Raw genomic sequence first — 27,738 nt, 5'->3', positions numbered from 1 at the left:
TTAAATGAGCACTTTAAATAAATATTTCTAATTGCATTTGTGCTTAGTTAAACTGAAATTTAAGTGGGTGGAACATTTCCATCTGTGAATCTTACCAGTTTGGAAAGATTCATGTCTCGTAGTACACGCATGACAATTGTGGACTCCGTATCCATGGGGTTGGCTCTTTTGGCTGCTCCCAGAGTTCGCAGAACAGACAGAATATTACGCAGACCAAAGTCATAATGTACCTGAAGAATATGAAGTACACTGGGCTTATTTTCAATATTAACTTACCCATAGAAACTGTACAAATTTGACAAAGACATAATGAATAAATGCTGATTTTCCTTTAGAAAATTTGTACAGTTAGTGGGGCAATAAATTTTTTTATCAACAGATTCTTTTTTTTAGCAAATGGAGAATACCCAAAAGAGTCCTCTCCTGTACCATCATTAATTTAAGCCCTTAGATCAGAACTAATAGATCTTGACAGAGAGAAAGGAATAAATCTCCTCCTGGAGATACATGTCCCCTTGAGCCCTTCTTAACCAATCATCCATAAGAAAATTTCCTCATATCTTGAAAGCTAAAATTCTGAACCAGAATTAAACTGAGACCTCACTCATGAACACCATATAAGTTTAAAAGACAGGGGTATTGAGGAGAAAGAAAAGTAGCTACATTCCAGGATTACCTAGAGGGGGAAACAATAAGGACAAATCAGAAAGTCAAGCTCCCAGCTTTGTTGTCCCCTTGATAGGTATTTATAAAAGCTCAATCATGCCAAATTTCAGCACATATAAAGTGAATAATTAAAAACCAATTATCCAACCACTATAGGAAAGAGTATCCCTGGCAGTTGGTCAAATAATTTAAAATAGAACTACCATATCATACAGCAATCCCACTTCAGGGAATACGTTCAAAGGAATTGAAAGCAGAGTCTCAAAAAGATATTTAAACCTCATGTTCATAGGAACACTATTCACAATAGCCAGGAGGTGGAAGCAACCCAAATGCCCATCGCCTGATGAACGGATAAACAAAACATGCCATACATTTAAAAATAAGAATGTTTTTCAACCAGGAAAAGGAAGCAAGTATAATACTATCACATGCTACACCATGGATGAAACTTGAGAACATTATACTAAATTAAATAAACCAGTCACAAAAAGACAAATACTGTATGGTTCCACTTATATGAGCTATCTAACGTAGCCAAATACATGGAAACACAAAGTAGAATTGTGGTTACCAGGGAATGGGGGGAAGGGAAGAGTGGAGTTGTTTAATGGGTATAGAGTTTCAGTTTTGCAAGACAAAAAAGTTATGGAGATCTGTTTCACAACAATGTGCATTTACTTAACACTACTGAACTATATGCTTAAAAATGGTTAAGTGATAAATTTAATGTTTTTTCATCATAATTCTAAAAACCTATTAAAAAAACATTATCTGCTAATTGGGAGCAGTATGCATCACTTAATACCAATCGTTTGGAGGATAGAGCACATAAAAATATTCAGACCGAGTTCCTGCCTTCAAGGAGTTTAAATTCTAATTGTGGCAATAAAATAAAAATATGAGCAAGCTTGCATAAAAGTACAATAACAATGACTTGAAAGTACTGGTGAGTGGAACTAATTAAGGCAAACTTATCAGCATTAGACTCTGTTAAATCTGTGGGCATGAAGTGAGATTCACAGAATGCTCACCAAGGGATCAGCATGGGGCCAATTGTTTTGTACACATGGACTCATTTCATTTCCCTTGTGACCTCGTGACCTTGTGAACAAGGGCAATAGGAGTGAAGGAGGAGAAATGAAATTAGAGAGGAAGAGGGCAGGAGTCAGTGATGTGGGAGTTTCTCTACCTGCAAGAAACAGCAGGGAAAAGGGAAGAATCAGTGAGTAAAGGCTGCAATAATCAGAAGAAACCAAGAATGTTTTGAGTGAGAATGGAATATGGTTGAACCTGTGGGTATAACCTAGATTCGAAGAAGTTTGGATTGAGAGGTTCCTCAAAACCATGAGGACACATGACATACATTATGATGAATGAACAGGTGAGATAAAAAGCAAACATCAATATTCATAATTCTTTGGCTCTTAAGTCAGTTCAGATAGTGTTAACTTCATTTCTATGCCTTAAATGTTAATTTCTTCAAATGTACTTAGTAAAACTATGCATGTAAAATTGTTTTTGCCATGATACAACTTTCTACTTTGTATATATGAGGTACCTTGTCAACAACCCCAGTCCACAATTTTTTTTAATTTTTATTTTATATTAGAGTATAGCTGATTTACAATATTGTGTTAGTTTCAGGTGTACAGCAAAGTGATTCAGTTATACATATACATACGTGTATTCTTTTTAAGATCCTTTTCTGGTATAGGTTATTACACAATATTGAGTACAGTTCCCTGTGCTATACAGTAGGTCTTTGTTGTGTACCTATTTTATATATAGTAGTATGTATATGTTAATCCCAAACTCCTAATTTACCCCTCCCCCTGCCTTCCCCTTTGGTAACCATAGGCTTGTTTTCTATATCTGTGAGTCTATTTCTGTTTTGTAAATAAGTTCCTCTGTATCATTTTTTTAGATTCCACATGTAATTGATATCATATGATATTTGTCTTTCTCTGCCTGACTTCACTTAGTATGATCGTCTCTAGGTCCATCCATGTTGCTACAAATGGCATTATTTCATTCTTTTTATGGCTGAGTAATATTCCACTGTATATATGTACCGCTTCTTCTTTACCCATTCATCTTTTGATGGACATTTAGGTTGCTTCCATGTCTTGGCTATTATAAACTGTGCTGCAATGAACATTGGGGTGCATGTATCTTTTCGAATTACAGTTTTGTCTGGATATATGCCCAGGAGAGGGATTGCTGTGTCATATGGTAGTTTTTATTTTTAGTTTTCTGAGGAACCTCCATACTGTTTTCCACAGTGGCTGCACCAACTTACATTCCCCCCAACAGTGTAGAAAGATTCCCTTTTCTCCACATCCTCTCCAGCACTGAATAAAAAAGTTAAATATGCCTAAGTACATAGGGACCTTCAGAATGTCACACCTGCTTAGAAAGCTGCTCCTCACACAGCTTGTAGAGCGTGAAAAACTTCCTGGCCAAAACAATGTTGTCAGTGAAGCCGCAACTAGCCAACTTCACCCTGATGATAATCTGTCGGTCAGGCACCATCATGGCCACGGAGCGGAAGTTAATCTTCAAGTTTTCAGGGAGTTCCTGCCGCCCAGCATAGCCAGGATTCTATACAGAAAATAAAACCCAAGGATGAATGATACGGTCATGGGGTAACAAGTGCAACACATCAGCATGATATTAAAAGATTCATTATGCACACACAACAAATCTGGAATGACAACCAGAAAATTCATTTACATATCTCACTCTCCTTTTAACTGGAGAGACTAAGTCATGAGTTATTAATATGAGCTCTGTTTAACACCAAAGGTTTTCAAACAGGAGTGAAAATTACAATCCCAATTTCCATTCATGGAAAATAAATGACATATGAACAGGGACATGTGTGAAAACTGTGAAAAGAAGGCTGAAGTTCAGCAGCTCTTCTTGTGTTTCCTTACCATAGTTAGAAAAAGCCCGAATTCAGGGTTCATAGTCACATTATCTCCATCAGTAAAAATAAAAGATTTTTTGCGCTCCTTTTTACATGTCAGAATAATGGAAATCTGCTGGGCTGCAACGGAGAGAACTGGTAGGTCGATACGATTAAATTCATCAAAACAACCCCAGGATCCAGACTGAGCCAGTCCTTAGAATGGAAATTAAATAGAAAATCCAATTGGTACATAATTTTGGAAAGTCAAAGAAAAAGAGCATTATGCAACTGCCAGGTCAAGCCACAGATAAGTTTGCTCAAACATAAAGTTGAACAAATAGATCATACATAAAATGCCTCCAAAATAACTCACAATGTGACCCTTTATCTGTAAACACCCCACCCGCAGGGATAAAGGAACATTACCAAGGCAAGTGATATTGACATTTGACCCACACAACACTGGTAAGATTCAGGTTTCCCAAAAAGTTTTACAAAGTTGGGAAATGGCACTAAGATGTAGCCAATTGTTGAAAAATAAATCTCAACAAGATATTCCACCTTAGCTTAAATTTCTCATGAAATAAAAAAAATATAACCCTCACCTTTAAAAATCCGTCCAAGTCCTCGGAAATCCATCTGGTCTGAACAATTGAAAACCACGACGTATTTCCCAAGACATCGTGCCATATCTTTGGTTGTTTCTGTTTTGCCTGTTCCTGCTGGTCCAGCGGGGGCTCCACCCATGCTCATTCCCAGAGCTTGAGCCAACGTGATATAACACCTGGAGTGGTAGAGAAATCACTAGAACCACACCACTGGCATCTGGAAGATACTTCTGAGACATCGCAGTGACATGATACAGGCACAAAATTGAAAAAAGGAAGATCCTGACCATTATCCCTACATAACCTTTCCAAAACTGCATCCTAAAATACACTTATCTTTATGGATATTAACATGTGTTGAGGAAAAAGGAAGGAGGGAGTGGTCTATGGTCACATACCTTTGAAAACTCTTAAAAAGGTCCAACAGGATTTTTTATGATAATGTATATTCACAATCTTCAATTATGAAAAAGAGTACATAGCATTTCCAAAACTTATTTGGCAACTTTTTCACAGAAATCTACCAACATCTAAAGAAGGGTATTCTAGGAAGCAGACTGGGGGCCATTATGTAGATTAATCCCCTTTTGAATCTAAGGGTCGATGATTTGATAAACTTGGAAACCAATGATCACATGAGATTTAAACCACACATTGCTAAATAATCACACCTTAAATCTATTTCTGGGAGCACCTGCTAAACCTGCAAATACCTCCTATTGTATCTTACAGTATGATATTAACAAATAAAAGATTCTGGTGAGAGAATACAAGAATGCCTGTGAAGGGAAACAACCGATAACTTGCTGATGAATTGCTCAATTTCCCAGCATCACCCAGTGTCGTAAAAGGAGGTAATCTATAATGTAATGCAGTTTAGGGCTTTCTTACGGCTAAACTCTAAAGCATTCATCTGGACTTGAAAAAAATTTTTGAAGAAAATAAAGTGGTTATCCAGCAATGAAGTGTGGGAATGAGAAGTGAGCACACCCATCCGGAGGCACCTGGGTTCTCAATTTTATTGGGTTTGGGTTCCCCAAAAGGCAGGTAAATGACTCAGCCCCGAATGCAAAAAAATGAGCCTGGATTCAAAGAAGGAAATGTGGGTATAAAACCAGAAGGATGCCTGATCTCACTTTGATCCTGCCTTTTAACCCAAGGTCTTATCTTTCCTCTTGAACTCTTGTTATCCCTTGCACAGCAGTCTCTGTAATAACAGCTAACACGTCATAATAGCTCCACCTACACTATGGCACTTAAACCCCACTGAACCCTGCAGGGAAGCCACTTATTTTCACCATTTTACAGATGAGGAGAGAGGCTCACAGAGATGGAATAATTTTTCTCAGGGTCATGGTGGAGGGAGCAGAGATTTCAGCCAGTCTGTATGGCCACAAGCTCTCATGCTGCCCAGCTCTAGGACACGTCCACACTCTCACGGTAAGGAATAAATCTCCAGGAACTCTGGCCACCCAGTTGCTCTGTCTTGCAAATCCTCCTTATCATGGGATCATTTGGGTTTATATTTAAACTGAAGAAGTAGCAAGTTGTTAAGTTACCAGAAAGAAATCATGCTATTTACATGAAAAAAGGGCAACCATGCCCGGTGATTTATCCCTCACTTTCTCCAATAGGTGGGACTTCAGTCCAATTGATACCAAGCAGGACCCTGTGCGGCTCCTGGGCACAAAAGCTGTTCTGTGTCCCCTATTTCTTGATTACAGGAAACAGGCTTCATTCAGCCTCCAAGACCTTCCCTGAGTTCCAAGGAGCAGGTTCAAACAATTGCTAATTAGGGAGGGGAAGGGATGTGAGACAAGTGAGGAACAGTCAAAAGAAACAATAGTGCAGCCTTGGGGCAGGGTCCTGGTTCCCCACCGCAGGATATTCATAACAATATCTTTGAGCTGTTTTGCAGATACTGAAACCCCCTGCCAGGTGGGAGAAGTTAACTGCATGCTGCCCACAAGCACATAGACCCCAGACCAGTTGAAACCAGAAGGTTGATGATGCCGACTCCCACTTACCTCCCCACCAACCAATCAGAAGAATGTCCACAGGCTGATCACGCCCTCTCTGAACCATTAGTGTAAAACTCCTCACTACCCCCTCCAGCTCGGGACACACAGTTTTGAGGGCATTAGCCCGTTGTGGCCCCCTTAACCTGGCAAAGCAATAAAGCTATGCTTTTGTACTTCACCCCAAACTCTGTCTCTGAGAATTAATTTGGTGTTGGGGTACAGAGGCCAATATGCTGGCACCCAAACCCTCTAGGACTTGCCATTCAAAGACAAGCATGGATCTGCCAGAACATCTTCATGTACTTGTTGACGTGATTCTCTCCAGAGCATTCTACATGTATGTGTACCTCACCCCCTCCCTTCTCTGCTTTCCTTTCCAGTCTCTGCTGCTTTCAAAAATCTCATCATTCGTGAACAGGTTTGGACTTTATGTGATTTAGTAGCCTTTTAGCAGCTCTACTATACTTTCCTGCCTCCCCACTAGATGGCCATAAGCTCTCTGCTGTCAGGAACTACTTTTACCCCCAGCTATTTGCCTAACCCTCGTCACCTAGTATTCTGTGAACATTTGTTGAATAAATGGCTTGTGCTGGTCCAGCCGTACACTTTTATCTGCTTCCTCCTTTCCCAGTAGCTACTAGAGTTAGAGATGCAGAATGTGACCCTGGCACCAAATGAACAATGACCAACCCCATGACCCAGGGCTCATTAGCACGCAAGTATAGTATTAAGTATTCATAGTGATCTAGATGCATTTCACCACACGTAAACCAGAAGTGCTTTCAGCTCCTATTCTTAAACAGTATTGATTCTAAAATGCTGAAAAACTTGTCAAGACAACAGGGTATATGCATCAGAAAGTTAATTATCTTTGTTGAGAACTTGGATTAGTTATAGATTCTTTGATTATAGGACAGTCTTAAGGAGAAATGAAAGGCTGGTAAAGAATGTGTTATCAATGATTAACTCAATATTGAAAAAACAAACAACCCAATCAAAAAATGGACAGAAGACCAAAATAGACATTTGTCCAAAGAAGTCATACAGATGGCCAACAGGCACATGAAAAGATGTTCAATATCGCTAATTATTAGAGAAATGCAAATCAAAACTGCAGTGAGGTATCACCTCACACCAGTTAGAATGGCCACCATTAAAATGTCTACAAATAACAAATGCTGCAGAGGGTGTGGAGAAAAGGGAACCCTCCTGCACTGTTGGTGGGAATGTAAATTGATGCAACCACTTTGGAATACAGTATGGAGGTTCCTTAAAAAACTAAAAACAGAGTCACCGTATGGTCCAGCAATCCCACCCCTGGGCATACATCCAGAAAAGACAAAAACTCTAATTCAAAAAGATACGTGCACCACAATGTTCATAGCTGCAATATCTACAACAGCCAAGACACGGAAACAACCCAAGTGCCCATGAACAAAGGATTGGCTTAAGATATATATACACACACGCACACACAATGGAATATTACTCATTCACAAAAAAAAAAAAGAAATAGTGTCACATGCAGCAATGTGGATGAACCTATAGAATATTAGTGAAGTAAGTCAGAGAAAGACAAATGCTATATGATATCGCATATGTGGAATCTAAAAAAAAAATACAAATGAATATATATATATAAAACAGAAACAGATTCACAAACATAGAAAAAAAACTTACAGTTACCAAGTGGGAGAGAGAGGGAGGGACAAATTAGGAGTATGGGATTAACAGATACACACTACTATACATAAAACAGATAAGTAACAAGCATTTACTGTATAGCACAGGGAATTATATTCAATATCTTATAATAACCTATAATGGAACATAATCTGAAAAAAAATAACTGAAGCAATTTGCTGTACACTTGAAACTAACACAATATTGTAAATCAACTATACTTCAATTTAAAAAATTCTAGGGCTTCCCTGGTGGCGCAGTGGTTAAGAATCCGCCTGTCAATGCAGGGGACACAGGCTCGAGCCCTGGTCTGGGAAGATCCCACATGCCGCAGAGCAACGAAGCCCATGCGCCACAACTACTGAGCCTGCGCTCTAGTGCCCGCGAGCCACAATTCCTGAGCCTGTGTGCCACTACTGAAGCCCGCATGCCTAGAGCCCATGCTCCACAAGAGAAGCCACCACAATAAGAAGCCGGCGCACCACGACGAACAGTAGCCCCCACTCACCGCAACTAGAGAAAGCCCACATATAGCAACAAAGACCCAACGCGGCCAGAAATAAATAAATAAATTTTAAAAAATAAAAAATTCTAAACAAACAAAAAAAAGAATGAAAAACAATAGTCATAGCAACATTATTAATGATGACTAACATTTACTCAGTGGCAGGCCCAGTGCTGGGTCCCTACCTACATTAATATAGGTCCCGACCTACATTACATCTAGTCCACACAATGATTCCAAAAGAAGGGACTCAGAAAGGTTAGCTGTCTTGGCCAAGACTACACAGCCCAGTGACCAAGATCCAGGTATAACTCACGGAAGCTGTGAGAATGTCAGAGAAAGAACACACGTCATGAGGCCTGTCTACGTTTTTTTTTTGGGCCACACTGCGCAGCCTATGGGATGTTAGTTCCCCAACCAGGGATAAAACCCAGATCCTCTACAGTGAGAGCTCAGAGTACTAACCACTGGAACACCAGGGAATTCCCCTGTTTACATTTCTTATCAAGAAGATAAGATGTCTCCATCAGTCTTCAATTTCTGCTGCCCTCGGTCTTAAGTGATAGCAGTACAGCAAGTCCCCTACAGACGAACCTTAAAGTTGCGAACTTTCAAAGATGCGAACGTGCGTTCCATCAACATCATGCATGAGTGGAATTGCAGCTTTCCCTCCGTCTCCTATTGCTGACAATCCTTCAGCTCTACCATCTCCCACCTCCTCTCCCTCCACCAGTCAGTAACTCTATTTGCCTGTTCACTCGATGCCAGCCCCTGGATGCCAGCTGTTGTACTGTACTTTTCAAGGTACTGTAAGATTAAACATGTTTTCTTTATTTTTTGTGTTTGTTTGTTTTTTATGTATTATTTGTGTGAAAAGTATTATAAATCTATTACAGTACAGTACTATATAGCTGATTGTGTTAGTTGGGTACCTAGGCTAACTTTGTTGGACTTACGAACAAATTGGACTTACGAACGTGCTCTCGGAATGGAACTCATTTGTATGTAGGGGACTTACTGTAGTAAGAAAGATTCCAGACTTCTCGACTTGTGCTCAGAAGTAAAAGGAAGGACTGGTCATGAAAAATACCATGAGCTTTTCGAAAAAGGCACTATATGTTTTTAGCATATTTATTGACTATTTTATCATCTGAAATATCTGCAATTCCATCCAAATGATGTCACGTTTCCCAGAGACTATCACTATCAACATTGTTGAATTTTCACAGGGCAGTCAGTGAAAAGCTGACAAGATGTCAAGGTCTCTGGCCTTTGTTTTATTCAAGTATTAATCTTAGTGAGGAATTCTTTTGTAAAAAGGCAGCCAATCTTGCAATGCAATCCCAATGACCAGCAAAAAATGGTGACTCACTCCTCCCGTAATCAACTTAGAGAAGAACAAACAAGTGAACATTTAGAGTGAAACAGGGGGAAACAAACTTGAGAACCACCTCCACTTACATACTTTGCTTTTAAAGTTCTCAAGTTTTTTGATACAGAAATATATACAAGATAATTAATACAGTGAAAGAATCAAGTTGCAAAAAAGTTTGTATAATCCGATACCTATATATGAAAGTTAAAAAGAATCTTGACATATAAGCATTTGAAATTTCTTAGAAAATAAACTACTAATCCTTTTGAAAAATAGAAAAATTTTCCTCTCATACTTTCAACTTTATATCTTTAGGTACTATTTAATTTTTTCGCCACAAAGATGTGACTTTGAAAATAAACATTTCTTCATTCATTTGGGAAATTTTATTTAGTACCTATTATGGCACAGAACTGTTCTAGGGGCAGTGAATAAATCACAGGAAATCTATACCTCAAAGGATATACCTGATATCCTAAAGGAAGGAAATAAACTATTCAAAAGTAGAAAACAGGAAAAATCAAGCTGGTTAGGAGGGTTCAGGAGTGTGGCGATTGCTGCTTCAAATGTGTCAAGTCCAAAGACCCATGTGCGATGACATTCAATCAGAGACCTGGAGAAGAGGAAGTGAGCTATGCCAGGATCGAAAGGAAAAGCGTTCCCAGTTAAGGCAAGAGCAAGTGCAAAGGTCCTGAGGCAGCAGTGTGCTGAGACTATTCAAGGAACAGCCAAGGAGCAAGTAGCTGGAGCTCAATGAGGAAGGAGAAAGAGTAGCAGGGATCAGATAATGGCAGGTCTTATAGGCCAATGTAAGGACATTGGCTTTTACTTTGGGTGAGATGGAAAGACAGTGGAGATCAAGGCAAAGGGATGACAGGACCTGACTTATATTCCAGTGTCTGAATTGAGAGGCAATGGCAGAAGCAGAAAACCAGATAAAAGACTATTGCAGTCATCCAGCCTAGACATTATGGTGGCCTGGACTAACATGATAACAGCAAAGGGGAGAAAAGTGGTCACATCCTAAGTGAGTTCTGAAAGTGGTGGTGACCAAACTTGATGATAGATTGGATAATAAAGTGAGAGAAAGAAAGGCATTTAGGATACTCCAAGGATTTTGGTTTGAGCAACTGAAGGATGGAATTGCCATTTGCAAAGCCGGAGAAGAGGGCAGTTTTGTGGGCGGACAATCAACCATAAGTGTGAATTCCCAGTAAGCATCCAAGAAAACATGTCACATAGGCAAGTGAATGTATGTGTCTGGAGTTCAAGGGAGAAGCCCTGTCAGGGTGCAGAGATTGGAGAGTCCACATCTAGATGATATTTAAAGCCATGTGAGATCACCGAGGAGTGAGTGATGGAGAAGAGCCTTGGTGCATTCAGTGATTAGGGGTCAAGAAGATGAAGAGGAACCAGTAGGAGACGGTATGAAGAAACAGAACAAGAGGAACTAGGTGAATGTTGTGTCCTGGAAGCCACATGAAGAAAGTGTATCAAAAAGGAGACAGCGATCACCTATGCAAATGCTGCTGACTAGTTAAGGAAGGTCAGAACTAGAAATGACCATTGGATTCAGCAACATGAGGATCTGGGTGACTGCCCTACTGGGGGAAGAAAGTGTGATGGGCAGAATAATGGTCCCCCAAAGATATCCACATCCCAATCCCTTTACACAGCTAAAGGGACTTTGCAGATGTAATTAATGTGAAAGGCCTTGAGATGGGGAGATTATCCCGGATTACACAGTGAACCCCATCTAATCTCATGAGTCCTTAAAAGGGAAAGAGGGAGGCAGAAGACTGGGTCAGAGACATGAGACGGGAAAAGGAAAAGAGACTGGAAGCATGAAGGAGTCTCAACCCATGGTTGTGGCTGTGAAGATGAAGGAAGGGGCCACAAGCCAAGGAATACAGCAGCCTCCAGACTCTGGGAACAGCCCTCAGCTGACAGTCTGCAGGGAAGTGGGGACATAGGTCCTGCAGCCACAAGAAAAAGAATTCTGCCAACAAACTAAAAAACAAAAAGCAGATTCTCCCCTAGAGACTCCAGGAGGGACCACAGTCCTGCTGACACCTGATGTTAGTCCAACAAGGTGTGCGTCACATTTCTGACGTACACAACTGTGAAATAATTTGTGCTGTTTAAGCTTCTAAACGTGTGGTCATTTGTTATGAAAGCAACAGAAAACCTGTTCATAGAACCTGAATGGCGTGAATTCAAGGTAAAATAGATAGAAAAAACTGTGATTTTGAGGCGTTTTGATGGGAGTACAGAAATGGGAGGGAAACTAGAGGATTCACGGTAGGATTTCCTTTCTGGAAGCCATTATAGCACATCGTACGTTGATGAGAATGATCCAGCGGAAAGTGAAAATTGATGATGCTCCCAGAGACAAAATAACTGTTTCAGTGGAAGGTGTTGGCTTTGGATGGCAGCACAAACTCCACCCCTAAAACCAGGAGAGAAAGTGGACAGCATAAGGATAGGGGCTTGGTTGGTAGACATGATGGTGGGGAATGAGTGCAGGTCCTCTCCTGTGGTAGCATCTATCTTCTCAGTAAAACAGGAAACGGGGCCTTCGGTCAAGAGAGGAATGGAGGGGGATGCTTGAGGTCTGGAAGGAGAGAAGGTGTGAAATAGCTGTTACAAGTGTTTCAAGGAATTCTCCACATTTTGTCATTATTCACCTCTGCGCTTCAAAACAAAGAGAACAACTCCAAAAAGACATCCAAAAGCATCCAGTAGAAACCATCTTTTGTAGAAAACAAACATATGGTTACCAGGGGATATGGGGGAGAGGGATAAATTGGGAGATTGGGACTGATATACACATACTACTATTGACATATATAAAATAGATAACTAATAAGAACCTAGTGTGTAGCACAGGGAAGTCTACTCAGTACTCTGTAATGGCCTATATGGAAAAGAATCTAAAAAAAGAGTGGATATATGTATATGTACAACTAATTCACTTTGCTGTACACCTGGAACTTACGTCTGTAAATCAACTAAACTCCAATAAAAATTTTTAAAAAAAGAAATCATCTTTAATGAGACATAAGAAGGAATATGGAGTGTATGAAGACAAAGAAAATGTGAGGAGAAAAGGACAGTAAAATCTTCTGCTACTCCTCAATCCTCAGGTAAAAGTGAGCATTTCATTCAGTATCACAACTGAGCAGAGGGAAAAATCTCACAGACAGGGCTATTACGTCAAACTTTTATACTTTGTTGGATAATATTTTCAATCTAGTAGCCCAGGGGTTCATCCTGTGAAAATGATTGATATTCAGCTTTAGCTTCTCCTTAGGCCCAATGTTGATTTTAACACTCAGCCATTTTGTCCAACATAAGTATTCAAAGCATCCCTGAACAGCACATATACAATTAGCTGATGCCACAAAGCTCAAATTAAACTAAGTGAATTACAGGCTATTAGCCATGGAGGAAGGACCCCTGGAGATAACCTAGTACATCTTACAGATGAGGAAACTGAGTCCAGGGAAACTGCATGGCGGCTCTGGCTAACACGGTAAATAACAGGCAGAGGGCAGGACAGGTCAATGTCCTCTCCATCACGATTCACCAGTGTTCATACTCAATTTCTTTCCTGCTAAAAAACCACCTTATTGCCTCTGTAATGACAATAAGTGCCACAGTCCCCTAAAGCAGCCCTCAAAGCCCATGGTGATTTGCACCTATTGATACATAGCGATTAATTCGCTTTTTTCCCATTTGATGTCCACAGAGGTCATTTAAACTTAGATTCTATAAGACTGAAGGCAAAGGAAGCAAAGTCTGTTTTAGTCACAAACCTACTAAATCCCATGTGAAGACGTGTGTAAAGCTAAACACACCGAATTTCGAAGACTTTAATATAAAAGAGCCTGTAAACCCTAAAGAGACCATCAGCCAAAATCCCTTGAGCACCTGGAGAGAATGAGAAGGTTGCGGGTGGAGGAGGGAGAAGTTGAGGATTCACAGAACCCTTCCATCACCTGTCTGTGAGGGGAGTTATAACGAGCCTGTCAGTGCAGCCTACAAACTCATTCTGGTATATGAACGGCACATCTGTGATGTGAATCATCATCTTGTCGGAATCTTCGTTAAAATAAAATCTGCACTGTTTCAGCCACTCAAAGTCTGTAGGGCTCTTGATATGCATGTGACACTGAAATGCAAAAGGTATGTGTTAAAACTGAGATGAGAACCGCTTATTAACTATACGCATTAGCATTCAGGTAGATCATAATGTGAAGTTAATGGAACGCAGAGAGCCCAACTACTTGGGAGATGTCAACTACATCACCATCCAACCCATTCATTTATTGCTCAGCAAAAAAAGATACTTTCAACGATATGAGAAAAGGAGAAGTCAAGAGAAACTAATTGTGGCCCTCAATTTAAATAACGTGATCTATTTTAAGAGGAAGGTATTCATTTCTTAAATTTCACCCTTAAATGTCCAATACCACAGTCCTAACCATGAAATACAACCTATGAAAAAACACATTTGGCTTACAAAGATACAGCTGAACAATCTCATTAGGAAAAAAAGTCACCTCTTATGATTATGATAAAGTACATTCTTGGGTTTTTTTTTTTTCATCCGTTAATTACCCTTCCTAGGATTTGCAGGGGGCCAAAATTTCTAACATCTAAATGGCAGGTTATTGCCCAGCAATGCTTTTTTCTGAATATTTTTAACCAAAATTTTAAGCCACTTTAATCATTTTTCTTTGACAAATAAGAAATCTAAAACTACCTACCCTGAGCCCTTTATTTCTCATTGAGGCAAACAGTGTGCTTAACTATTAAGAGAGGAGATTAGCACATAACAGCTTGAATGCATTGCCTTTACTTCCATTACATCAGAACCAATCTTTCATAATCTTTTTTAAATAACGGGGTGAGACACGATCCAGAAAATTATTATGAAAATAAGAGCTTCATGCCTGTTATCTAATGTTGTATTTTATAGTAGAGGACAAATATCATTTCTTTTCCCATTTCTTATTTTCTATAGCTACAAAACTCTCTTTTCCATCCCTGTTCTTTCTTTAAAGGCAAAATCCGCATGTCTCCTAAATGTCACAAACTATATTAGGAAAGACCATTTGCAATCAATGACATAAAATGTAGCATAACTTGTTAAAGCTGTGATTTATGAAGAGCCTTAAAGGAGCTACTAAGCAGTTCTACTAGCAATATCACTTATTATTTCTATAGCAAGAAACTGGTCATCTTCAATCTAATAATCAAAAGGAGCGCAAGACAAATAAAAGCTTTTCAGGACGCTACATGACATTTCAGCATTAAAAATGATCACATAAAGAATTTTAAAATAAAGTCTAATTGCCTCCATAACACCTTAGCCGAGATCATTGGGAAAGAGCTGAAATTTCAGCTAAAGACTGAAAAGAAAGTCTGACAAACAATCTCTCATCGTGAAGATGCTTCTTTGCCTGAATTTTACCTTTTCTTTGAATTCATTCAAACTATTCCCAGTGGGTAAACAAAGATAGTTTCTAGTATTTGCTTTTCTGTATATGCCACAGCATCTGTAAAGCATTTACCAGGTCATCAAAGATATCTCTTTGGTGCACATGAATAGTAATCAAAGTCTCATATTTAACTCGTTCCACGGAACTCAGATCCTTGGTTGTCATGTCTATCAATGTGTTCAGTAGCTCCAGGAAAGACTGATTGGTTTTCTGCATGATTTTTTTATCAGACTTGGCATTTCTAAGAGCCTCTTCTGAATCCCGTGTCCATATCATTTGAATTCCTAATAATCCAACCTTATGGAAATAAAAAAGGCTTTATGAGTGCGTATGGCATATGAATATATTTAAATAGAAATCACAATATAGTAAACAGCTGTGATTATTATGCAAATGTCAGGCCATCCTTGATTACATCAACTTGATGGGTTGTTTCAAAAGCTATGGAGGCTCTATTCATATTGTTTACCTGACAATTAAGTATATACAGCCTCATGACATGTCTACAGTTTTATTCTTCTCATTCTAAGTCATATTTCTCCCTAGATAGATTTTAAGTTACTGGTACGGAAAGAATACGTCTTAAACCTACTTTCCCCAAACTAACACTATGTGTCTACACATAGTAGACACAAAAATCTCTATTGATCACATGACTAAGAAAACATCATTTTCTGTATTTTATTGCTGAAACATATTTCTCATTTTTCTGGTAAAACACACTCAGTACATTTTATGATTTATGTACTGAAGAGATTCAGTAGGAAAAAAAGATTTTAAGTTAAAGAAAACATATCAAATATCTCAGCACAAATATGTGTATATTTATAAATATATATGTATAGATACAGATACATAACACCAAGTAATCTGTAGTTGAAATCTTTAAGCTTTTCTATATTTAACAAATCCTAATGAAAATCTTAATATTGGTCTAGAGTTAAACTATAGGCAGTTGTGTAGTTTACAATAGACAATATCTGAGATCTAAAATGACTATTCTATAAAAATTACTTTCCAATTTCAATACACTGACCTGAGCAGGGAAGGAAGAAAGAAATTCAATCACTTGGAAACCTGTTTCTTGAATATTTGCAGCTGCCTGGCGAATCACAAGATGTAATGAGGCCTGAGACTCCTCCAAGAGAGAATTAAGCCAAACTTCCACATTGCCCTCTGCCATCACGGGTTTATCCAATTCAATCGTCTCACCCTCTCGAGAGGAAACTGACAGAATGCGATCATAGATCTGTGTTAGAAGCCCAAAAAGAAGCTATATTTACACAAAGAATGAATTCCTCCATTGCCCTCTTGTCAATGTTATCCTTCCTGTAGAAAGTTAAGCCACATTTTACAAAATAAAACGCAAAGTATGGTACAAAATCAATTCCAAAACAAATTTTTAAAAAGCTATCCATGAAATCAAAAAGGGAATACTAAATCAATTTCGAATAGTCTATACCAGAGAGGGAAAACTTGTTTTCTAAGAGAAATGTTCAATACAAATCTGATAATCACAAAAAACCTCTAAAGTTTCCCAAGATGAAATAGGACTCTCTAAGACCCTGTCATCCACACCACGAGATTATCAAGCTGACATTAGCAATGACCTGGTCAAAATGATCAATGCAAACGTCTCACAAGGCAATTCCAATTCTATACTAAACATTGTGCTCTTTACAGGAGCTGTTGGTTGCACATAATATATTCTCATGCAAACCCAGCTCCTAGTCTGGTCATTTCACTTCAATTTCCATGCAGTATGGCATAATGAGAATATGTGGAGTATTTGGAATTCTAAAATACGGTTCAAATGGTGCTGTGCTATTCACTGACCTTCCATATTGGAAACACATCTCGGAGGACTAAATTTCTTGCTTATATTTAGTCATTAAAAATCATGCCTGTCCTACTTCCCAACTCACCTTACAGGACACTCATGCAGTTATGCAAAATACAGTTGGCCCTCCATATCCATGGTTTCTGAATCCACAAACTCAACCAACCTCTGATCAATATTTGAAAAAAAAAATTCCAGAAAGTTCCAAAAAGCAAAACTTGAATTTGCCACATGCTGGCAACTATTTACATAACCTTTACATTGTATTGTATTATAAGTAATCTAGAAACCATGTGTAGGTATATCCAAATATTACAGTATTTTATGTGAGACTTAGGCCTCCACAGATTTTGGTATCTGCTGGGGTCCTGGAACCAATCCTCCCCACAGACACCAAGGAACAACTGTGATGCAAAGTATAAAGTAAATGCAAAGTTTTGTTTGTTGTTTTGTTCTCTAGTAAGTGGAATATTGTTCCCTTGGGCCCAGATTTAGTCTGTATTAATGAAATCCTCCTTAGTTGTCCACAGAAGTGATCTACCAAGAAGCTAATGAGCCTTAAGTTTCAGGGTCCCTCACTTGCACAGACTCTTCTAGGTCCTGAATATAAATTTGTATTTATAATTTTATAAGATTTAGGACCCACAAAACCAGGATCTGCCCCTGGCTGTAGAAACCTTATGGTAGGAACAGCAACAAGAAAAAAAAAAAAAAGCAATGCTATTTATTTTTAAGAAGTAATTGCTAGGAACAGAGGCTGAAAATGAGGAAGTTTCAATTATCTTCAATGTACAATCAAACAATGAGAAGCTTCACTCTAGGACCATGAAGTCCTGGTGCTAAAGCAGAAGGATTTGAGGAAAACATCAAGAAGAACTTCCTCGGTAATTCAATGCCCTCTTTCAACCCACGCATCCAGTAGATCTACAAGAAAGATCAATTTTTAAACCATTCAATCCATACGGTCTTCTCTTTCTCTCCACCCACCCCCTTTGTTGTAGCAACTCGGCCTTTTCCATCCTGACTTTGCAATCACTTTTGAAATTGGTTTCCTTGCCCCCTTCCATTCTGCCTCCTACTCTGAGCCAGAGGCTCTTTCTGAAACACAAATCAGGTCACTGCTCTGCTGAAAACCTCCCACACCTTTTGTCACGTTCATGATGAAGTACATTCCATAGTGTGATGGCTTGACCTTCTGGAATATGGTCCATGCCTCCTTCTCCCTCTTTTCCCTTTGCTCATCACCCCATTTGTGGGTTAAACTGTCTCCTCCAAAAATATATATGGAAGCCCTGACCCCTAGTACCTGTGAGTGGGACCTGATTTGGAAATGGGGTGTTTGAAGGTGCAATCAAGTTAAGATGAGGTCATCTTGGATGCTGGTGGACCCGAATACAATGACCTTAGAAGAAGAAGGAAATTTAGACACAGACACACAAGGAGAATGTCAAGTGAAGACAAGGTGGAGGTCAAATTGATGTGTCTGCAAGAAAAGGAACACCAAGGATTGCTGACCACCACTGGGAACTAGGAGACAGGCACTAAACAGACTCTCCTGCAGAGCCTCCGGTCGGAACCAACCCTGCCAACACCTTAGTCTGGATGTCTAGCCTCCGGAACTGTGAGAGAATAATTTTCTGTTGTTTTAATCCATGGAAGCCCTAGGAAAGTAATACACTCCCTCACATACCCACACTTCTGACATCCTAGACTGCCCACACCTCCAGGCCATTGCACTTGCCCTTCCTCTGGCCAGACTGTGCGTCCCTTCCCCACTTGCCTGGTTATGTTCCACTCACCTTCAAAAAATCAGTTCAAACACCACATTGTCCCACAGGAAGCTTTCTCTTACACCCCTTACACACAGGTTAGGGCTCCCTGGTGGGCATCTCCATGCTCCTTGTGCATCACACAAACACAGCAAGTCAAAAATATCGCTGGTTTAATTGCCAAATTTCTCTTGAATGTTGTACTGCATAAAAACAACTGCAGTATGGATTGCGATATATTCTTCCTTGGAACCCCAGGACTGGCATCATGCCTGGCACACAGCGAGGGGCTTGAACTTAAATGACTGGCTTTTAATGGCCTCCAATGGACTAGCTCTACCACTGCACGAGCTGCACTCTGTAGACCCCACCAGAGCACGAGAACCCTGAGGACGGTAATATTCCCATTGTTAAGCACAACATCTAGTCCGTGGTATTTGCTCAACAGATGCAAGTTGCATTCTGGGATGAATGAATAAATGATACTAAGGTTTGTATGAAACACCATAAGGGAGCTGAATACGTTATCCAACTGGAAGGGTCACTTTTTTAGGGAATTGGGGGTAAAGGGGTAGATGAGACAATATCTTCTGGCAGCTAAGCAAATGTATAGTCTTCCTCATGTTGGATAACTTCTTTTGGGTCCCATACAACTCCATGATTCTAGAAATTGTTGGGAGTGTTTGAAAACAAAAAGGAAAGAAAAGGTTTTCAATGGAGTATGATGAAAACATGGAGGACCGTCACGCCAAAAAACATCTGAAGCCTGATTAGAACAAGTCACTGTGGAATTCTGTTCAGTCAAGGCACCTATCTGATGAGCAAATCTGTTCCTTTTTTTTGTTGAATTTCTAAACAGTTAACTTGGCATGTGAAGCTATGAATGCTACATATGAAGCATTCCTAATCACATTTAAACTATCTGTTATTCAAATCTACACTTTGGATATTAAGAAGTCACATAGTTCTGAAGGCAAATTGGGCCCAAAAGTATCTTTTTAGTCACTGGGTGATATTTAACGGACAGGGAAGTAAATCTTTGTAAACACTATTGGAGAGCAATTTGATAAAGACAGTTGAGATTCTAAGATACGTAAATTGCTGGCCAGCAATTAGAATTAGGCAAACCTTTTCATGGAACTTGACCGTTTTGATGTTGTCAAACACACTGAGCAAATGGGCTTGTATAGCGTGTGTGTCTGATGCCTGCCCCAGAATCTCCAGAAGAGCGGGGTCTGAGACGAAGAAGAACCGAGGAAAGCAAAGCCGTTTTTTCTCCAAGTACCTAAGTGGGGAGGAAAAGATAAACCTCATAAGCACACAAAACAGGTCTTTCTAGGACTAAATTAATCTGGATGGGGAAAAAGGGAAAAGACTTTGAGAGAATCTAGTTTTTCCCACACTGTTCAATGTTTTTGTTTCGTTCTGTGTTTTTGTTTTTTTCATTACTAATTTGCCAAGTGGGAGTCCATATTCTGATTGGGAAACTATTTTTTTCCAGAATTAATAGAATTTCCTCATTTTTCACAAGTATAATGTACACATTTGACTTAGCCTGGAAATATTTGTACTTTCTTTGTAGAAGACAGGAAGATTTACACACAGGGAGTCTTTCGGTTTTGTGTTTGTTTTATTTTATTTGAAAGCACAGTGCTATGTCAGCTAAAGGCTGACAATTCCCATTCTTAGGATTGTATCTTAAAAGAATCCAATGAATCTATCACTGAAGCAGAAACAAAATCCAGCTGCATGGAAGGAAGGGTCTTGACACTGTTCTCTGCCTCGAGGAGTTACAAAAACCCAGTGAATGTTTGTTCTACCTGTCATCACCCTACTTCTGCTGCACTTTTGTTTCCCTATTTAACATATTTCTACTTAGTGATTTTATCGTGATTAGCCAAAGGGCAAGAAAATTATTTATTACTCTTGGAGTTCCTCCAGCCTCCATCTATGTAAGTGTGGGTGTGGGTGTGGGTGTGTCAGTGTATATTGCTAGGCATTAGATTAGGCTCTCATTTTTGTATAATCTTGGCTGCTTGTGTACACTACGCACTGTTCATATTGTTCTTGGTTGAGTATAATGAAATATTTTGCTTCTTCAGATGTTTATCCAAGAAGGAGATCAGAAAAACAGGTATATTAATCTTAAAAAACAAGGACTGCATCAGAATATTTACAAGCTCTTGTCCCAATGATGGAAGAAGCCATAAAGCCTATAATTTAAACATCAGAGAAAATCTAGTAACTGCCTGGAGAGACGATAAGGCTCCAAACTATCGGTTTTATCTAAGCCACCACGTTAGACATGAATTGAGTCTAAGCAAAAGAACACCCATTTGGCTAATCCTGTCTCGCGTCTCTGGTCCCTTTCATCTCTAGGATGCTTAGAGTGAACTTACCCAGTAAGGGATTTCTGGCAGATTTCCAACTGGTCCAGCAAGTGTGGTAACAGCTGCCCCATGGTCTCATCTCCAACACAACACTGAACCACACTGGGCATCTCATGTGCCCGAGTCATGACCTTCACCCAGGATTTATCTATGTTGGAAAAGCGCTTGGCCTCCTATGAGCACAAGGCAACAAAGCACACTTGGACACGTCTGTGATCCCAAGGACAGAGTGTCTCACATACCTCCCGCTGAGGTCAGACTTGTAACCGTTCTGGATACCCTGTGCATACATGAAATATCACACATGTTCTATTTCAATTTTCCCTGGGTCTTTTGCACCAGAGCACCCCCTTTCTTAAATAAGAATCTTTAGCTCAACCCTGGGACCTACATTATGTTAACTAAAAGCAGGAAGCAGGTATAAAAATAATAATACAAATTGGGAGATTGGGATTGACATATACACCCTACTGTATATAATAGATAACTAATAAGAACCTACTGTATAGCACAGGGAATTCTACTCAGTACCCTGTAATGGCCTATATGGGAAAAGAATCTAAAAACAGAGTGGATATATGTATATGTATAATTGATTGACTTGGCTGTACACCTGAAACTAACATAACATTGTAAATCAACTATAGTCCAATAAATACTAAAAATAATAATAATATTTAATATAAATAATAATACAACACAAGATAATTTGGGAGAAAAGCACCCTCCCAACTGTTTTCAATTACCTCCAAATTAAGTGAATCTTATGTTTTTCAAGTTTTCTACACCGAGCATTATTTGTGTATTTAGAAAACAAACATTTAAAAATAAGATACAGGGCTTCCCTGGTGGCGCAGTGGTTGAGAGTCTGCCTGCCGATGCAGGGGACGCGTGTTCGTGCCCCGGTCCGGGAAGATCCCACGTGCCGCGGAGCGGCTGGGCCCGTGAGCCATGGCCGCTGAGCCTGCGCGTCCGGAGCCTGTGCTCCGCAACGGGAGAGGCCACAGCAGTGAGAGGCCCGCGGACCGCAAAAAAAAATAAAAATAAGATACAAAATTAATTATAGTGTGACCCTAATATTCTGAAATTTTTTAATAGCTTTTTTAGGAAAAATGGAAAATGCGCAGATTAATTTGAGAGAGTAGGAATAATTGTGATTTTTCTTCCTTAAAACTTTCTATATTTTACCAATGAGCACATACTATCAAGTATGAGAGCAAGAAACTCCACCTAACTCCTTCAATATTGCATGTGAAAGTTTCCATTAAATCCAATTTGAGACTCTTCACCCATCAAGAAGAAAAACACGCCCAAATATAAAGGAAAAATAAATACCTAAAATTATAATGTATGGATACATTTCACTGGTAGCCAAAAAATAAATCAGCTAACGGGTCTGCCCTCTATAATTAAACTGAAAACTAACCAAAGAGAAAGCTAAGGAAACCTAAGCAAAGAGAACACTCAACACAATCATGCTTCTAAAACTCAAATGTATTGTTAACACGTTATAATTTAGCAAACTATTTAACGTAATTGGATAAGAATCCTTGAGTTTTTCCCTGCAGATTTCCACCCCATTTTACAGTACTGATATAATTGGGTATATTGTAGAGTGTAGGTTATTTTAAACTGTCAGTAGTAGAGAACAAATTATCCTACCACTGTCAAGATAACCACTCTGTAATTCTACACTGTTCCAAGTTCCACCTTCAAATTATCTGAAGAAGTATATCAATTATGCAGGCATTCATTCTTTGTTTTTTAACCCTCCATTTCCTATAAAACCTCACGGTTTTGAAGCATTCTTCCTCTCATTTTCACACCCCTCTTTTCCACAATTACCCTCTCTCTCTTTGAAGAACAGCTTGACAGCAACAACCAAAAGACTGGAGAAGGGGTGGCTCAATAGAGGTTGAAGTTTATTGCATTTTTAAGGGCATTCTGAGTTATTAGATAGCTCTCTAAGTTTAAAAACCGAATGAAATCATAAAGAAATTTCTAAGACCTTGGGAAGCTGCTTGGCAATGTCTCCTCCTACAAAGACGGCTTCTAAGTAAATCCACAAGTTTTGCACCATCATCCAATTCTCAATGATGTCTGCTGAGTTGGAAAGGTATTGCACCCACTTTTGAATCTGGCCTTTGAATGGCATATTGTACCTAAAACGAGAAATACATTCAGAATTTGTTTTTTTAGTGTTTTGTTTTTATTGTTGTTGTTTTCAAACTAAAGAGGTTTTTATAAAATCCTGATTTTCACCTGTTTCTTTACAACTTTGATTACGTTGCTGGCTTTTAAAATGACGCTACCAAGTGATTCATTCATCACCATATACTGGGCATTGTTAAACTGACTTTTTCCCTTTTGACCCAGGGCACAGAGAAGTGGGAGATGTATCATCTAAGAAGCAGATCAAGCGTTAGACTTGACTCCACCCAGCTGCTGGAATAGTATCATTCTGGTCATTGTTGCTGTCGCCAAGGGAATAACATTCTCTCCACTGAGCTTCTGTGCCTATTCCATGGAGTCTCTTGTTTTTCATGTAATGTGGAGCCATTACAGAGCCGTTGGCAGAGACCGAACAACAAATTCCATTTTCAAATATGATACTATCTGGACTCTCTCTTTAGCCTGCCCTCTTCTGAGCCTCCTTCCAACTTCCCATCCACTCCTGTCCACCCCACTCATGTCTGTGTGTACATGTACGCATGAGGCTTTCTGCGTGTACACACATAAAGCCTGAGAGCCACCTTTTCTTCCTCTCTCATAGTTAATCTATCTTCCCTTTTTCCTCGTGAGACAGAAACAGACAGTGGTCCCCCAATATCTTTTTCTCCTTCTTCTTTAGATACAGAACCCCATTTCTACCTAGACTCATAGCTGCCCAGTTAAAATACTGAGTTTCGCAGCCTCCTTTGCAGCAATGTGCAGTCCCGGGATTAAGCTCCACATCAATATTTCTCAACCCTAGCTGCACATTCTAATCATCCGATAAATATTAAAAACTACCAATACCTTAAAACAAACAACAACAACAAAAAACCCTACCAATACCTGCCTGGATCCCACCCCTGGGAATTTGATTCAATCAGTCTGGGATGTGGCCCAGGCTTTGGGATTTTTTAAAGTTCCTTAGGTGTGTCTAGTGTGTAGCCAAGTCTGAAAAACACTCTTCCGGATGGGAGGAGAGCAGCAGCATTGGATGTAAGGGGTAGAAGGAGGAGAAGGGCTCCCAAGAGCCATCAACCTTGGGACTTTTTTTACTTGAGAAAGACATAAACTTCAGTCTTGTTCAAGCAATGTTGTATGTGGTGCTTCTGTTATTTGTAGACAACCCTACTCCTAAACGATTGTCCTTTTGTTGTTTTTCCTCTTCTCCTTCTTCACCCTTTCTTGATCTCTCCAGTCCAACATAATACGGGCTTGAAGTCATCTCAAATATTAGTCATATTAGTGAATAAAATTTTAATTTCCATAGTCTTAAGTGTTAAGCAGATTGCTTTAATATTCTACACATCTTTCTGGGGTCTTTTGCTTGTTTATGCTTTTCACAAGAATACAGGTCCATAGCAACAGAGATCTTTGTTTTATTCACCCTTCTAACCACAGCACCTAGAAGACCACATGGCACGTGGTCGGTATTCCGTAAATTTCTGTTGAATATGTGTTCCTCATACAACTCTGTGGGTTCAATGCCATTGGTAAGAAAAGTTTACCCATTCCTAACACAGATGATGTTTAGTTAATGTATATGTGTACTTCTTCTACCTCCATAGGGTATGTTATCTTCCATCTGTCCTTAATTCTGGTTGGGTGTGACCAGTAACCAAATTCATTAAAACTCACCAAATTCTAAGTAGTTCAGACTCAATGTTACCAATAGTCTGAATCTCTAAGACCTAATTTTATATTCTATATTACTCATTTCAAACACTTACACAATTACCATATATTTGAGAAAATCCTGGTGAACAAAAAAATTATTTCAAAAAGCACCAGAGGAAGCATTGAACCAAAGAAATCTAAGTTTATGCGTCTCTGGCTTGCACGTCCAAAGCATGACAGCTCTGCTGCTACCATCAAATAGAAATGTTAGGCTGGTATCGGTCTGTGCTGCTTTACTTCTCTTTATGAATTAACTTCATTCTCTATCTTAATCTGTCATCTCATTAAAGTGTGTACACAACTAAGAGTTTCTAGTCCATAGGTGTTGACAGAAAGGTTTCTGAAGTAATTATTCTAAAATTCAGAATAATTTTCCTTCTGGAATCTAGAGCCTGTCGAGCTGTCAGCTGTGCAGTGAGGCTTGTCAGCAGCAAAGCTGAAATGTTCCACAAGATCCAAGTGGCTAATTACATGGTGCATGATTTTGTCCAACTGATGGTCTCAGACACATCCCCCAAATAGAGGATAATGAAATCAAAACAGTTTTATCCATGCCGTGCCAAAGGCTAAAATTAAAACAAGTACTTTTAATGTTGAATAGATTGTACGAGGGGTATTGTTGCATTTGTTTAATTAATTTCCCTTGAAGTGTTTGTTTTTATGGTTCTCAAACCTCAGGGGAAAGAAGGACGGTTTTCCTACCTGTTGCCCAGTAGGGAGCCCAGTAACATCAAGCTGTCCTCCATGTTGGAGATGATTTCCGATGTACTGTCTCCTCTCAAGAGGAGCTCTCCACGGGTTTTAAAGTTGCCAAATGTGAATGTTCTGTTGTCCCATTCATTAATCACTTGCTTCAGCTTTTGTTCAATGTCCCTCTCTTTCACCGCACTGATACAGATGTCCTATTAAAAGTGCAAGCTCTCATTTTATCACATGAAAGTCACACATCCTTCTCAAATAGTCTTGGTTCAACAGAGGTCCTGTCTATACCCTTTCCTTTATATGTATCTATAAATACTTACATTTCCAGATCTAAACTGCAATATAATAAATGGTGTGTGTGTGTAGATATAATATAGATTTATCCTAATCTGTAAAATCTACCACCAAACTATTCCAGAAAGAAAGAAGACAGAAGAGATATACAGCAGTGGAAGATTTTCAGCCATGATAAAAAAGAAAATCCTGCCATTTGTGACAGCATGGAGGGACCTTGAGGATATTGGGTTAAGTGAGATAAGTCAGACAAAGACAAATATTATATGATAGCCCTTATATGTGGAATCTTAAAAAAAAAAAAAAAAAAAAAACTTGAAAAAACAGAAAGTGGAATGGTAGTTACCAGGGGCTGGGGGTGGGGGAATGAGAGAGACGTTTTATCTATTTACAGCTAATAGATAAATAAGTCCTAGAGATCTAAACCACAGTACAGTGATTATAGACAACAAAACTGTATGCTAAACATTAAATTTTCTAAAAGACTAGATCTCAATTGTTCCCACCACTAGAAGAAATGATAATTGAGGTGTTAGCTAACGCTACAATGGAGATTATATTGCAATATAAATGTATCAAATCACTATGTTGAACACCTTAAACTTACATCATGTTAAATGTCAATTATATCTCAATAAAAATTAGGATAAAAAAGATATGCAATAACCTTTTAAATTTTGCCACTTTCATCAAAGACTCAAAATTTAATGTGTCTCTGATTTAACTCTAAAGTCAAATCAATGCAGTACGAGAGGAGGGAGTAAACAGAAATCTGACTTCTTCCCAGCTCTCTGATCACCCTCCCTGTCTTCTCTGCAGTCTTATCTTGTCTCTCTCTGGATGAGCATATCCACACCCGTGCAGTCAGCAACCTTTTGTATCTCCAGGAAAGACCCACACCCACTGCTTACTGGGCTTCTGTTTGGATACATCAAGGGAACCCAAAACACAATCTGTGAAATGTCAAACTCATGCCCAAAATCAAGCTCATAGTCTTTGCACTTTGTCATTCCACCTGATCACCTTCCAACATTCCCCATCTCAGTCATAAGCACCATCACCCAATTAGATCTCTCAGCAAGAACTCTAGGGTTCATCCTTAGCCCCTCCCATTTCCCTACCATGTTCACTCCGTCACATTCTATCCTCCTAACGATCTCTTCAATCTTGTCTCCCCTCTTCAGCTTCACTACCTGCCTCCTCATCTGACACATCATTATCTGTTGCCGGGGATATTCAAGTAACCTCCCAATTGGTTTCCCAGCATTCTCCCTTTCCGTTTTCCAATTCTTTCTCCTCACAGCTAACGGAGTGATCTTTACAAAATGCAAATTTAACCACGTCATCCCCCAATCAAAATACATCCCCCAGTTGGCTACCGACTGCTTCACAGACTGAAATCGATAACACATTCTAGACCCACTCCATCTCCCCAAACTTAGCTGTCTCCTCTCTCGCCCACCTCCACATCTCGGCCGTCTGGTCCCCTAAACACACCTCAGACCCTTCACATATGCTGTTCCACCTGCCTGACACTGTCTTCTCTGCACTTTCCAAGCCCCTTACCCCCTCACCA

The 27,738-nt window shown here is 39.3% G+C and overlaps 1 protein-coding gene across 13 annotated transcripts in view; it reads right to left on the bottom strand.

The window, feature by feature from the left end:
- DNAH5 (dynein axonemal heavy chain 5) overlaps window positions 1–27,738 on the bottom strand; it is a 262,069-nt gene that overhangs the window by 122,076 nt on the left and 112,255 nt on the right. For 12 of the 13 annotated variants that reach the window (XR_004349093.1, XR_004349091.1, XR_004349092.1 and 9 more), the window contains exons 29-39: window positions 25,869–26,068; window positions 23,287–23,440; window positions 21,288–21,451; window positions 20,017–20,173; window positions 16,316–16,528; window positions 15,352–15,576; window positions 13,774–13,946; window positions 4,186–4,364; window positions 3,606–3,793; window positions 3,076–3,270; window positions 96–230 (exon numbers count right to left, since the gene is read on the bottom strand). Coding sequence is in view for 10 of the 13 variants with exons in the window: in XM_032625870.1 (XP_032481761.1) it covers window positions 96–230; window positions 3,076–3,270; window positions 3,606–3,793; window positions 4,186–4,364; window positions 13,774–13,946; window positions 15,352–15,576; window positions 16,316–16,528; window positions 20,017–20,173; window positions 21,288–21,451; window positions 23,287–23,440; window positions 25,869–26,068 (1,983 nt within the window). In the remaining 3 variants the exon portion in view is untranslated. The remainder of the gene's footprint in view (window positions 1–95; window positions 231–3,075; window positions 3,271–3,605; window positions 3,794–4,185; window positions 4,365–13,773; window positions 13,947–15,351; window positions 15,577–16,315; window positions 16,529–20,016; window positions 20,174–21,287; window positions 21,452–23,286; window positions 23,441–25,868; window positions 26,069–27,738) is intronic. The other variant, XM_032625864.1, reaches the window with a different exon arrangement.

This window comes from Phocoena sinus, chromosome 3 (genome assembly GCF_008692025.1).
Source record: "Phocoena sinus isolate mPhoSin1 chromosome 3, mPhoSin1.pri, whole genome shotgun sequence".
NCBI classification, from domain to species: domain Eukaryota; kingdom Metazoa; phylum Chordata; class Mammalia; order Artiodactyla; family Phocoenidae; genus Phocoena; species Phocoena sinus.
The sequence above is the reverse complement of the archived record's forward strand: the minus strand, read 5'-3'. Positions and strand labels throughout refer to the sequence as shown.